Raw genomic sequence first — 12,509 nt, forward strand, 5'->3', positions numbered from 1 at the left:
TCCGGGGTGCGGGCCCCGGGCGGGAGCGCCGAGCGCGGAATGTGTTCTTAAAGGGCCAGTTCCCAGCTGCGCGGCAAGGGGTGGGGTGGGGGGGAGGGAGGGGGCGGGGGGCAGAGAAAAGTGAGGGGAAGACCGGGAAGGCCGCGGAGAGCCCCCCAATCCCGCGCCGAGGCGGCGGCGGCGGCGGCGCGACGATGAGGATGATGAATACATTGCAAAGTTTTTTTGGCCCCGGCGAGGGGTGTCAGATTGAGCGCTCTGTGCGCATGTGCGAAGGTGTCCAAACTGACAATGCTGCGGAGATGAAGATAGTGTGCGCTGCTCCTGGACTCGGGGCGGAGGAGAGGGGATCCGCGCGCCGGCACCATGCGATCCAAGGCGAGGGCGAGGAAGCTGGCCAAAAGTGAGTCTCCCGCGCTCGGCCGCGCCGCGCCGCCGGGCCCGGGCCGCGGGGCCCGGGGCGCCCGGGCCAGGGGTGCGCGTCGGGGCGCGGCCGGCGCGCTCGGGCTCCCGGTCCCCGGGTCGGCCGCGCGGCCCGGGGCTGCTCCGCCTCCCGCGCTCCGGGGCGGCCGGGCTCGGCGCGGAGGCTCGGGGCGCCCGGGCCGCGCGCTCCCCGAAGGCGCCGGCCCCCCCTCCCCGCCGGGCCCCCTCCCCCCCCTCCCTCCCCCCCCCCGTCGGGCGCTCGGGCCCGGGAACCCGAGGCGCGCGGAGGGGGGGGGGGGCGGGGAGGGGGGCGGGGGGGGAGCGCTGGGGGCGGAGGGGAGCGAAAAGCGAAAGTTAGCGAAAAGTTGACGAAAGGCGAGAGCAACTTTTCCCTCCCCGCTCGCCCTCTCCCCCTCGCTCTCCGAGCGGCGCTCGGTCCCGGTCAAATCATATTCCGGGCTTTTGAAATAGTGGGCGCTAGAGCACCGCCGTTGGCGTCCGCCAGCTGGGCGCAGAGGAGGGAGACCCCGGGCCGGGGAGGGGGCGGGGGAGGGGGCGCGGGCCGGCGCCCACCCGGCCCCTTGGGCGCCGGGGCAGGGGCGGCGAGCGGGGCCGCCGCAGCCACTTGGGGAGCAAAATGGAGACGTCTGCCTGGCGTGGAACCGCGGCCGGGAAGTTCGTTCCCAACTGGTGGCCCGCGCGGCGGCGGGCGCTGCTCCGGGACTCCGGCAGCCCGCGCGGGGGCCGCCAGGCGCCGGTGCCGCGGGCAGGCGGGTCCCCGCGGCCGCCTTCCCACCCGCCGCCGCCGCCGCCGCCCTCGGCCCCGCTCGGACCCTCCCGCACCCGCTCGTCCGGCGCGGCCGCGAGGCCCGGCGGGGACAGGGCTGCCCCCTGCGCGCCCGCCGGTCCCGGTCTTACTTTCTCTTTCGCTCCGTGTCGGGCCGAGTCCCGGGCTCCGCGCGCCCCGCCCGCCGCCGGCCCGGTCCTCGCCGCCAGCCGGGTGCGCCTGCCGCCCGCACTGCCGTCCACCGCCGCGCCCCGGGGCCGCCGTGCGCCCTCCGCTCCCCGGCCGCCGGCGCCGTCCGCCTCGGGGCCCGGGGCTGCGGCCCGAGAGGCGGGCAGGTGGGGCCGGCGGCGCCGCGGCCCGGCCAGCTCGGCTCCCGAAGCCTGGCCGCGCGCGGCCCGGCTGCAGCGAAGCGGCGAGCGCCCCGAGGAGCGGAGTCGGCGCCTGCTGCTCTCGCCGCCGCCTCTTCCCGGCCCGCGCGCCCACCCGCGAAGGGACGCCCGGCCCACTCCCCGGGGCTGCCTGCCGGACCACCAGGCCGACCAGTCCGCTCCTCGGCCTGACCCTGCCCGGCCCGGTCTCGCAGCACCCACGGCCGAGCACCCGAGTGTGAGCCCGCTGGGCGCGGAACTGGAGACGAGTTTTCCGGAAAAGTTCTGTGCGCTCGGTTCGGACGGTCCGGCTTGCCCCAGACGGCGCCCGCTGTCTCACGCCGCGGGCCGGGCCAGTCGGGGAAAAGCAGCTCCCATCTTCTGCAGGACCCCCCCGGGAACGCGCCGGCTGCGTGGAGGCCCCTAGATGTGGCGCTCCTTTCCAGCCAGTCTCCTCTGCCCGACGCTCATGGCCTCAGACTCCCCATCCTCCTCTGACCTCTGGCCCCTCTTGGTGCGAACAAGGCCCCGCGTTTTCTGGCTGGTGCAGCGGGTTGTGTGCGTGCTACAAACTGCCCGCGGGCGCGTGGGGAGCGGTGTTCGCGCTCACGGTGGGCTTTGTGAGTGCCCCACGGGCCTTCTCAGAGACGCAGGCTCTGCCTGGAGGCCACCCGGTTAGGCTACCGTGGAGGAAGGGGCTGTGAGGCTGGAGCCAGGAGGTGGAAAGGGGCTGTTCTTTCACTGGGCCTTCGTTGCACGCGAACACTCATCGCGCCCCAGAAACTTCCGTGCGTCCCGCACTGAGCAGCCACCAGTCTGGCCCTTAGCTCTCTGTCTGCTCCACACCCACCCGGTGGGGAAGGGTGGCCTGCTAGGCTCTGCTCAGGACCTGGAATGGGTGCCTGGCAGTGTCCTGCAGCCCAGTACCCGGGTATGCCCGAGAACCAGACCCAAGGGTCGGAAAGAGCACAGATTTCCCTTTTCCTGGGAGTCCTAGTGAGAAAAAGCCAACATGGAGCAGGTCTGTGAGGCCCAGGCCCAGCTGGAGCCCACACTTGGGCACTGGGGACCCCTCCTGCTTTGGCACCACAGCCTGGACAGCTGCCCCCAGCCCCCTCCAAAAAAGTGGCCGAGGCAGGCCCAGGACGGCGGCTGGCTGCCTAATACAAGAGCACACGATCCACTGAGGAATTTCATTGCACTGGACAATATTTTCAGCAGATGTGGACGTCCAGGGGACCTGCTCCATTACCTGAATCCCAGGCAGCAGAGCAACCCCAGGCCACCAACAGATCTCCCCCTCCAGGCTGCATCCGGCCAGGGTCGGGGGCTGGGGGATGGGATCAAGTCATGGCTGTGTGTGCAGGGCTGCGCTGTGCCCACAGACATATGCAGCCAGGTCAGTGGGTGTCACACCCCCCAGTCAAACCTGAGGGGCTGCCCCAGAGGGTCTTTCTGGAGCTGTAGTTTGTGTTTGCCCCTGACTGCCCTTCGGGGGTGGGGGGCTGTCCTGCTGGGCCTGCAGGCTGGCTGAGCTGTAGCACCTTTGAGCCCACACTGTAGCTTTGAATTGAGCTTTTCAAGGGCAGAAGCCACTGGGCTGTCCCCTACCTCCACAGCCTGAGCCTCAGAGGCCAGGGGCAAGTGGAGACAGGTTGGCCCAGGGTCCACTCACACTGGCTGGGGCAGTCAGTCATCTCTGTTCCATTTTAAAGAATGAAATGCCTAACAAAAGGTTTATGGTCCTGTCACTGTTGTGACCAGGTGGGCAGGTGGAGGGTCACCAGGACCAGGGTGCCCTTCTGACCTCATGGCACAGCTGGAAGGCCCCACAGGAGGAGAGATGTGCTCTGAGAAACTGTCTAGCCAGGCCTCCCCCCTCCACCACTGGAGTGGCCTGTGAACGTGATCCCATGGAGGTGACAGACCCCACAGATCTGGAACCACGTGTCCCAGATCTGGGCATGGTGTCCTGGCCAGCAGCTGCCTGGCCACTGGGCTGGCGGTGGCGGTGGTGGTATGGGGGGCCCCCAGGTGGGAGAGATATGACGTTTGCTGTCTTGTGTGTTCAGGGTTGATGTGTGTGTGACAAGGTCAGAGGCAGCCCGGCTGGAGCCTGAGTTCCTCCCCCAGCCAGAGCAGGCCGGGCTCACACTCCACCGGCCCGGCCGGGCTCCTGCCCTCGGGGAAAGCCGCCCCTTCCAACAGCCCTCTCCCCAGCAGCTTCTTGTCTGCTCTCCCGGTGGGGCAGCGGCACCAGAATATGTCCGGTGGGAGTGGAGCGACCAGACCCGCTTCAGGCGAAAGCCGCAGAGGCCGGGTGGAGGGGCGGGGCATGGGGCTGTCGGCCGAGGCCAGGTGCCCCGTGGTGGTGTGCCCGGTACCCTCAGGCGCTGACCTCTTCCTGGGCCCTGCAGGTGTGCCGTGGCGCCCAGGCCTGTGGGACAGTGTCGTGCCAAGTCCTGTTCAGGGAGTAACCTTCCCCACCGGCAGCTGCGCTCTGGGGTCCTCCACTACACCGAGCGAGCCAGGCCACCCTGTCCCTCCTGCGGGGCCGTCTGGGGAGCAGGTGCGGGCTGGGCCTCCCCAACCCTCCTGGCCCCAAGGCTCCTGCACTCCAGGTGTCCTTCTGGGCACAGTGCAGGGCAGGGGACCTTATCGCCCGTTTCTGTGAGGAGGCCGGGTGCGAGCGGTGGTGCCGCTGGGGTCTCCCCCACCGGGTCCCTCGGGGGAGGCACGCCAGCTCGCTAGGCTGCCGTGGGCGCTATTAGCCCCCTGTTTTATTTAATTAGGAGGCAATTAGGGATCCTTGCGGGGCTGGGGTTGGTAATTAAGGTGATGTATAATTAGAGTTTCAACAAAAATTATCCAGGATTAAAAATCTTTTGAATAATTTCGTTAAAAAATTTCAAGTAGAGCTCAATACAATTTATCAGGTCTTGAATCAAACCCGTGTAACAAATCTTGGACGCTGCAGCTCGCAGCGGGCGCGGGAGGACGTGGAGCAGCCGGGGTGCCCTCCATGGGAAAGAAACTTCGGAGGCCAGGGGAGCGGCCGGCGTCGCTGCGCTGCACGTCGGGCGGCCAAGGGCTCCAGACGGCGTGGGCCAGGCAGGGGCGCAAGACCTGGGGCCCCCGGGCTGATTAGATGGTCGACGCGGCTTCCTGTGTTCAATGCACAAAGTCAAAACCAGCGTGCGGCGCGAGCAGCTCCCGCGTCTACACTGCGCAGCCGGTTTGCGGTGGTGGCTGCGTCCGGCGCTCCTGACTCCAGCCCAGCCCGCCGGAGCAGCGCCCTCCTCCTCCGGGGCTGCCGTCCTGCTCCAAGGGTCTCGGCTTCTTGGTGTCCTGAACGGAGCCGGGCGGATTCCGTGTCCCGAACCCCTCTCTCTCCACCCTGGACCAGACTACGTGGGGGCAGGCCAGTGTCCCAGTTGCTTGGCCCACCTGGGCGCCGATAGCCGCAGGAGCGTGCCGGGCGATTGGGTCTAACTCGGGGCGGTAGGAGGAGGGGGAGACGCGAGAGGGAGACCGAGGGGGAGGGGGGAGGTTGGGTTTTCCAGGATCCGCCGCGTCCTTCCTGGTTAGCGGTCTGCAGGTCCAGCCTCATGGAAGGTGGCACGTGGGACCCGCGAATTTGCCCAAGCACCTGCCTGCATCCAGAGGCCCAAATGCTGCAGCCTGAACCCAGCCCCAATCCCAGTGGCTGCACAGCCACCGGGAGATGGCCAGGTTCCCATAGAGGCACTCATGATCCACTTGGTGGGCATGACCCACTCCCCTTCACTGACCCTGAGAAGAGTGCAGTGTGGCCTAGCTGGCAACACTTTTAGGCAGAAGAAACTGACAGCACAGAGAGGTCAAGTAACCCATGTGAGGTCACACAGCTAGTTAAGGGTGCAGCTGACCATCATTTAAATAAAGGTTTCTTATTTAGCACCTCCACCCACCACCCCGGAGCACTGCAGGCTGCAGTTAATTCCATAGTTGTTTTTTTTTTTTTTTTGTAATGTGATAGAGTTAAAGCATTTTCCCAAGGCCAATACTTAGCTTGTAACAGGTCTCTTCTTAAAAAGCAAGGAAGACAGTGCGCTCACAGCATGCAAGTGCAGCTGGTTGACTGTGTGCTCAGCCTCCACTCGCCGCTCTTCCTTCGCCAGGGTCTGACTCTCCCTCAGTCTCCCCACCAGGGTTTCCCCACCAGGCTCCGTAGAAGGCTTTGCCCCTGCCTGCTGCAGCCCCTGGCTGTGTCCTCCTCCCAAGGCAGGTGCACAACAGCAGAATGTGGACTGGGGTTGGCCTTGTCTGCACCCTCACCCCACCACCTTTCCCCTGAGCAAACACTGGGGATCCATGGAGGGCCTGCCTGCTCCCTCCCACCCTCACCCCAAATCTGGAGGGAAATAATCATTGCCCCTGGAGGGGGAGCCGCTGCCTGGTGGACCTGAGACCCAGGGCAGAAGGAGCTGGGGGCCATTGCTCTGCAGGTCCTGCCCCGATCACCACCGTCCCTCAGGCCTGGGCACCTCACAGGCTACGGGCAGGACCCACATGGACCTCCGGTGTTTTGAGGCCAGCCAGTGCCCTGGCACTCTTGAGGGCCCCAGGGCAGTGCAGGGGTTGCTGCGGCCTGCTCTGACCCCTCTTCTCTCTCAGGGTTCTGCCATCAAATCCTCCTCGGTCTGGAGGTGCCTGGACCGGCTTGCCTGGCCGGCTTCTCCAGAGACTCTGAGGAACAATGCCCCAGAGCTCACAGATAGGAGTGCCACTGATCTGAGATACATATTTGTTTAATAGTTAACATTCTGTGCAAAAAAGGAGGGAAGTCAGATTCTGGTGAAGGCTTTGCTTATTTTATATCCACTATAACTATTTCTGTCCATGAAAATTGGCTTAATTATATCAATGGAATGTTTCTTTTTCAATTCTGTATGCAATTAGTCCATCTTGCTGGCTGCAATTTATTTTAATAAAAAAATAAACCAGTGGTGTGTTCAGTTCCTCGTCCCCTGGGGACAAATGCGATTGGTGTGTTTAATTTCATTAACTACAATGCGGCCTACTGGAAAAATGTATAAAATCAGCTTTATACAGCTTAAACACTGGCATTTGAAACAAATCATTATTGCATTAGCTGTCACACTGGTAATTCTAGAATCTAAGGAAAAAAATATATTATGGCTGTTTTTATAACCCTTTGCAAATGCACTGTTAAAATAATTTATAATCATTTTAAAACATGGCTGGGTCCTGGTGAATATTTTATCTCCTCTAAATGAGGCTTAGCATTACCCCATGCCCATTTGACATACCGATGCGGATGCCATTTCTAACACGGAACACTCGTCCTTCAGGATGGAGACAGTGGACCTGTCTTTAAACAAACCTGAGAAGATGGGGTCACCTTTCTGTTCTGGCCTGACCCTGGTCCTGAGGTGGAATATTTGGTGCAGCTACAGACTCATCCGAAATGCGTCTCCGGCCAGAGGGACCTGGAGAGGCTGATGCTGCAGGGCCGGACCCCCCCTCCAACCACCCTGGGTGGGAGGAGGGCCCCATAAACATGCTGGGCTTCACAGGCATGAGAGCAAAACTTCCTGTGGAAGGGTCCCCATGCTTACACTTGGGTAAGTGAACCTCTGCTCTGCTCACACCCCAAAAAACTCAGGAAAGCAGGAGAACCAGCCACCCTAGTGCACCCTGCTTTCTGCACGCTCCAGGAAGATGCCCTGCAAGAGGAAATTCGGCTGGGAAATTCACCAGACCCCTCCTGCTCCTGGGCGGCAGAGCAATGGCTTCTGGGGGGAGGCATGCAGCGTGCGCCTCGTCCGCACACTGTGGAGCGTGGGCGTGTGTGGGGCGTGTCCCAGTGCGTGTGTCCGGGTGGGCGTCTCTGCGTGCGTCCTCGCCCCCCCTGAGCTGACTGCAGGTGCCCTGGTGCTTGCTCCTCGCCCGTGGGTGTGCGGCTAGAGACGGCAGGTGCATCGGCGGGAGGGTGCCGGGCAGAGCACAGGGCTCCCTGATTGCCCTTCTCCTAGTTCTCAGAGGTGCTTTGAGGAGATCTGAGCTCCGCCACCAGAGCCCCTGCTGAGTGGGTGCTGGCTTGTCCCCAGCTTGCGGGTGGAGAGGGAACACATCTGGGGTGAATGGGCCAAGACACACTGGCTTGGCCTGGCCTTGGGCTTCTTCTAGGGGGGTCCATCTCCGTCCCCATCCCTGGTAGCGCTAAGGGACAGTAACAGAAAAGACCTCAGTGGGCTTGGTTTGAGGCTGGGGGCCAGGGCTGCCGTCACACCCTGTGGGGAGGAGAGAGGTTCCTGTGTCTCACTGGGGCTTTCGGAGGGAATTCCCAGATGCCACTCGGGCATTTCTGAGCACATTGAGGACTATCCCCTCGCCTTGCCCCTTAGCCAGCTGACTCAGCTGGGTGGGTTTAGGTAGATTTGATGGTCTCCCTTTGACACAAAAGTTATGTTCTATAACAGATTGCAATGTGGGGGTGCCTAGTCTGACACTCAGGCCCATTGTCTTCAGGTCCAGAGCCTCCCTGGCATCTCCCCCACTCCTCAGGGGGTGCATGCTGGAGCTGGGGGGAGGCCCGGCCTAGGTCTCCCCAGACTGCTGGTTCCAGGGACCAGTCCCCACTGACGTGGCCTGCGGGTGCCCAGGGTGGGCTCTCGTGCCTCTGACTCACTTTCCATTCGGTGCTGCTGATCAGGGTGAGGAACCAGTGGCTTTGTCTAGTTTCCTACTTTAGAGAGGATGGCAAAGCTGGAGGCTTAGTGCGGACACCAAATCCTGGCCACAGGTGCCCTCATGCTGCCCTTGGAGCCTCGTGTGGGCAGGCTCAGGAGCAGGTGTTTGGGCCCCAGAAACCTGTCCCAGGACCCCGAAACCCAGCCCTCTGCTTGATCCAACTTTGCACTGTGTACATACCCCACTCCTGGACCCCACACCAGCCTCAGCTGCCCTCTCGCCTTGTGACCACAGCCCGTCCCTTTGTGAAGCCAGGGAGGGGCGGCCTTTAGGAGAGTAAAAGTGATTACAGCTTGGCTGTGTTGATGTTGTGCCTGTGCCCAGCCTCAAGCAAGGGTGACTGCTTGGAAGGTTCTGGAAGGCTCCAGAATGGTGCAGGGTGTGGTGATTTGCCCAGAGGTCCTGGGGGCAGATGGGGGTGAGTCCTAATGTCACACTCTATTCAGACAGGCAGGTGGAGTTTGGGTTTTACCCCCTTGGTCTGCCTGGCAAACTGCTTTGCTGGTCCTCAGTCTCCCAGCCTTGGCAAGGTCATTTGGGGGCCACGGAGCAGGTGCACAGCTGGAGGCCAGGCCGGGCATGGCCACCAGCGTGGCAGTACTGCTGTGGTCACCTCCACAGGTAGCCCCAGTAAAGGGCCCACTTTGGTCCCTGCCGTACAGCTCTGACATGGAATGACACACACACACACACACACACACACACGCTCCTTGCTCAATCATCTTATTTTCAAAGTGGGAAGCACAGGTGTCCGGGTGGGATTCAGCCCTGCTGACATGCCGCCAGGTGGTGGCTATGCTCGAAGGCAGCCACTCCCTGCACCTGACTCCCAGCCCTCTCGCCTCCCGTGCTGGGCCTGTTCTGCCCTCAGGTCTGTGCATGGGGCTTACACAGCTGTTGGCATTTGCCAGCCCTTCTTTATCAGAAGGCTCAGGGGCTTGTGTCTGCTTTGCCTTTGGGACTACTGTGTGCGGGGCTCTGAGACATACCTGAGGGCCTGAGACAGCTGTAGGATGCCCATCCAAGGGGTGTCCACCCAGAGGAGGGCGTGGTCTTCCACCTGGAGGATGGTGAGTCTCGGGGATCCTCAAAGGTCAGCTGGTCCTTGCCCTGGGGCCTGGGCCACTGCCCCCAGACTGTTTGGAAGGGGAGGGAGCTGGTTCAGACCAGCAGGCCGCCCCAGCGTCCGCATACCTGGCGATGACCAGCCCTCGCACATCCTTAGCCCTGCCTCTGTGCTGGTGGAGGGGTCACCAGACCCCTGACCCACTGCTGTCCTTCAAAGCAGAAAGGCCAGAAGGAGAGGGAAGCGGGAGGGATGCTGGAGAGGAGATTTGATGTATGGTTTTGCTTCCGTGAGCCCCCCTCTCTCTCAAATGCGTGGCTCAGATGGAGTACGTGCGGCATCTCCCTGGTCCCTGTGGCAGGCAGGGCACTCAGCACAGGAACAAAGCACCTGGGCTGACGCATGATGCCCTGGGAACCGAGTGACAGGGACTTTTTCCTGCAATATGGCTTAATCCCCATCTCTCTATTCAGAAGCCGGCCGTCAATATCATGCCGAAATATGGATTTACATAATAGGTTCCCACGGCTCTTCCAGCCTTCTCTGAAGGAAAGGACCATGCATTTAAACAGGCTCAGGTATTTGTATCTGCTCAGTGGGCTGCAGCCACCTCTTCGGAGAGGCCTGGGCACATCAGTCCATAAAACATTAAAACAAAGACCGAAAATTATGCTCACGGGAGGAGCCCCGCTGGTGACCGCGGGAGAGCCTCTGCCCTCCCTGGGCGGAGCCTGACTTCAGTCTCCATGTTAGCCTGTCGTCTCCTTCCTGCTGGAGCAGTTGCCTGCAGAAGCTCTGCCACTCCTGGCCCTCTGGTGATGCTCCCTCACCAGGTCCAAAATGAGGCTGTTTCTCCAGAATTCACGTTATGGCCACGCAGTCTGTTTCTCCCTCAGTCCCGGGAAAAGCTGGCATGATTAGGTCTTTGCTGTGCTGCAGATAAGCATCTCAGGTTTGTGCTGACCTAACAACTGCTTCCAGCTCCCAAGTTCAGAAGGGCCGCTGGTCATCCCCACCCCTGCCCACTTCCTTGCTGGTGCAGCCCCTGAGCATGCATGTGGCATCCGGATTGAACTGCAAGAAGTCCTGGGTACTACTTCTGGGCTGTCAGCGTGGAGGGCACCATGCTGCCAAAAGATGTCCAGGTCCCTTTTGGAAGGGAGCTCAGGACCCAGAGAAGTCTATTGCCTGGTGAAAACTGAGCTGCTTTAGGCTGTAGCCACCAGCATGGCGCATGGCATGTCCACGGGCTGTACCACCTTTCTCTTCCCTGCCACCTGCTCGTTGTGAGATGCCTCCCAGGGAAATCAGGCATCCTTTGCAAACTGCTCTTGTTCCTGGGAAAGCCAGTGCATTCTTAAACTGCCTGAAAACTGGGGAGCGTTTTCATTGGCCAGAGCCGGTGCTGCTAGAGGGAGACATGGCCCCTGACATAGACCCTTCATCTGGTCAGCGTGCTGAGATGGTTTCCAAGGAGTGTGCAGACATGTCCACATGTGTGCATGTACGCTGTGTGTATACATGTGTGCATGCACAGACATGTCCGTGTGTGTGTGCGTGTGCACTGTGTATACATGTGTGTGCACCTACATGCTAGGGTGGGCGTGATGCCTGAATGAGACTTACCTTCAGGCTGTTCTTTTAGTTTTGTCAGCAACATTGCACCGACCCTGCCCACTCACACTGTGCAGACAGCCCCTCACTTTCACTGCCCTCCCCACCCTAGCGCCGCTTAGCTCTGGGTGGTGTCAGAAACAGGCTGGGGCAGCCGGGCCAGACCTGGCCCAGAGCTGTTTGCAGCTGGTGGTTGTGGGAGAAGAGACGGGACAGGTTCAAAGGTGGGAAGAGGGCAGTCTGCGAACACTTCCCTGCATGTTTGTAATTCCCTAGAAGAAACAAAAAGGAGAAGGGGCTGTTTAGATAATCCTGGGCCCCTAGTGCCCACATGTAGAAAAATTAGGCCTTCTTGAAAAATTACAGATTTATGCTGCTAGTGTCAGGTTCCGAGATAATGATGTGTCTGTGTGTGAAAATATTAAATTGCAATAACACGCCTGTGAGTACCTCTCTGAATAGGGTATTCAGTTCCCAGCCTGGGCGGAACATAGAGCTAGTGACTGACAGAATACAAATGGTGTCATAAAACATTGGGGGGTTTACAGCCGGACCCTGTCTTTTTGATCGGTTTCTCTATCTTGGCCCATCTAGCCATCCTTTTCTTTAATGAAACAGGCTGACAATGTGGCTAATTATTTATTTATCATGTTAGCAGGAGGAAAACCTATCTGAGACAGATCAATTTTTCCCTGGAAGTGATTTGACGTTACTTTTAAAATAAGACCCACTGTGACGTGCCAGGTGCTGTTCTCAGACCCCCAAAGTGCATTTTGTCGATGCTGCGGACAATCCGTTTCTTTCAGACACCGAACGGCCTGTGCCTCCCTGAGCCAAAGGCGGCCGTGGCAAAACTGGCTCTCCAGCCTGACCAGGGCACTTATCGCAGATTTCTGTTGGGGAGGAATGCGTTCGACGGCTTCTTCCTGGCAAACGAAATCTGAGCAGCAGCAAGTCGATCAGGGGCGATGGCAGATCTTTCATATTTCCAGAGTCTGTGGAGCCGTGGCATCTCTGATAATAGCCTGGGGAGTTGGGGAGTCCCGCCCCGAAGCTCAGAGCTCCGTCCAGGGTGCAGGGAGTGCGCGCCTGTGCGTGAGGGTACGTGGGACCCGGAGGGGTGGGGTCTTGGGGGCAGCCTGCTCTGCCGAGTGTCCTGATGAACAAAAGGGCTGAAAAATCCAGTGGAAAGTGAGTGGTCAGAAATCCCCAGGCAGATAGCTGGCCCAGGAGGGCCTCTGGTTTCGCGGCTGGGAATCGGGACTGCAAAGCAAACGGGCTCCGAAGTCTTAACTTTCTCCCCATCGAAGGTGTTAATCTTACCTTCCAAAGTTTAGATAAAGCCGCTCAAAGCTGCTGTGTGTTACTGAATCTCATCTGCTAATTACAGCAGCGGGCTCGGGGCGAGGCCCGCCTTGGCCGCACCGCCTGGTCCCCACGGCTGGCAGCCTGGATTAGGAGTCGTCTTTGCTCCCACCCAAGGTCTCCATTTACC

The 12,509-nt window shown here is 60.8% G+C and overlaps 1 protein-coding gene across 5 annotated transcripts in view; it reads left to right on the top strand.

The window, feature by feature from the left end:
* The first annotated feature begins 99 nt into the window (after nucleotides 1–99).
* The window catches only part of PRDM16 (PR/SET domain 16), a 301,085-nt gene continuing 288,675 nt past the window's right edge, over nucleotides 100–12,509 (top strand). For 2 of the 5 annotated variants that reach the window (XM_037000156.2, XM_037000157.2), the window contains exon 1: nucleotides 100–403. In XM_037000156.2, the coding sequence (XP_036856051.1) occupies nucleotides 367–403 (37 nt within the window). In that variant the 5' untranslated portion in view covers nucleotides 100–366. The remainder of the gene's footprint in view (nucleotides 404–12,509) is intronic. The other 3 variants (XM_037000155.2, XM_037000154.2, XM_037000160.2) reach the window with 3 other exon arrangements.

This window comes from Manis javanica, chromosome 4 (assembly GCF_040802235.1).
Source record: "Manis javanica isolate MJ-LG chromosome 4, MJ_LKY, whole genome shotgun sequence".
Taxonomy (NCBI): domain Eukaryota; kingdom Metazoa; phylum Chordata; class Mammalia; order Pholidota; family Manidae; genus Manis; species Manis javanica.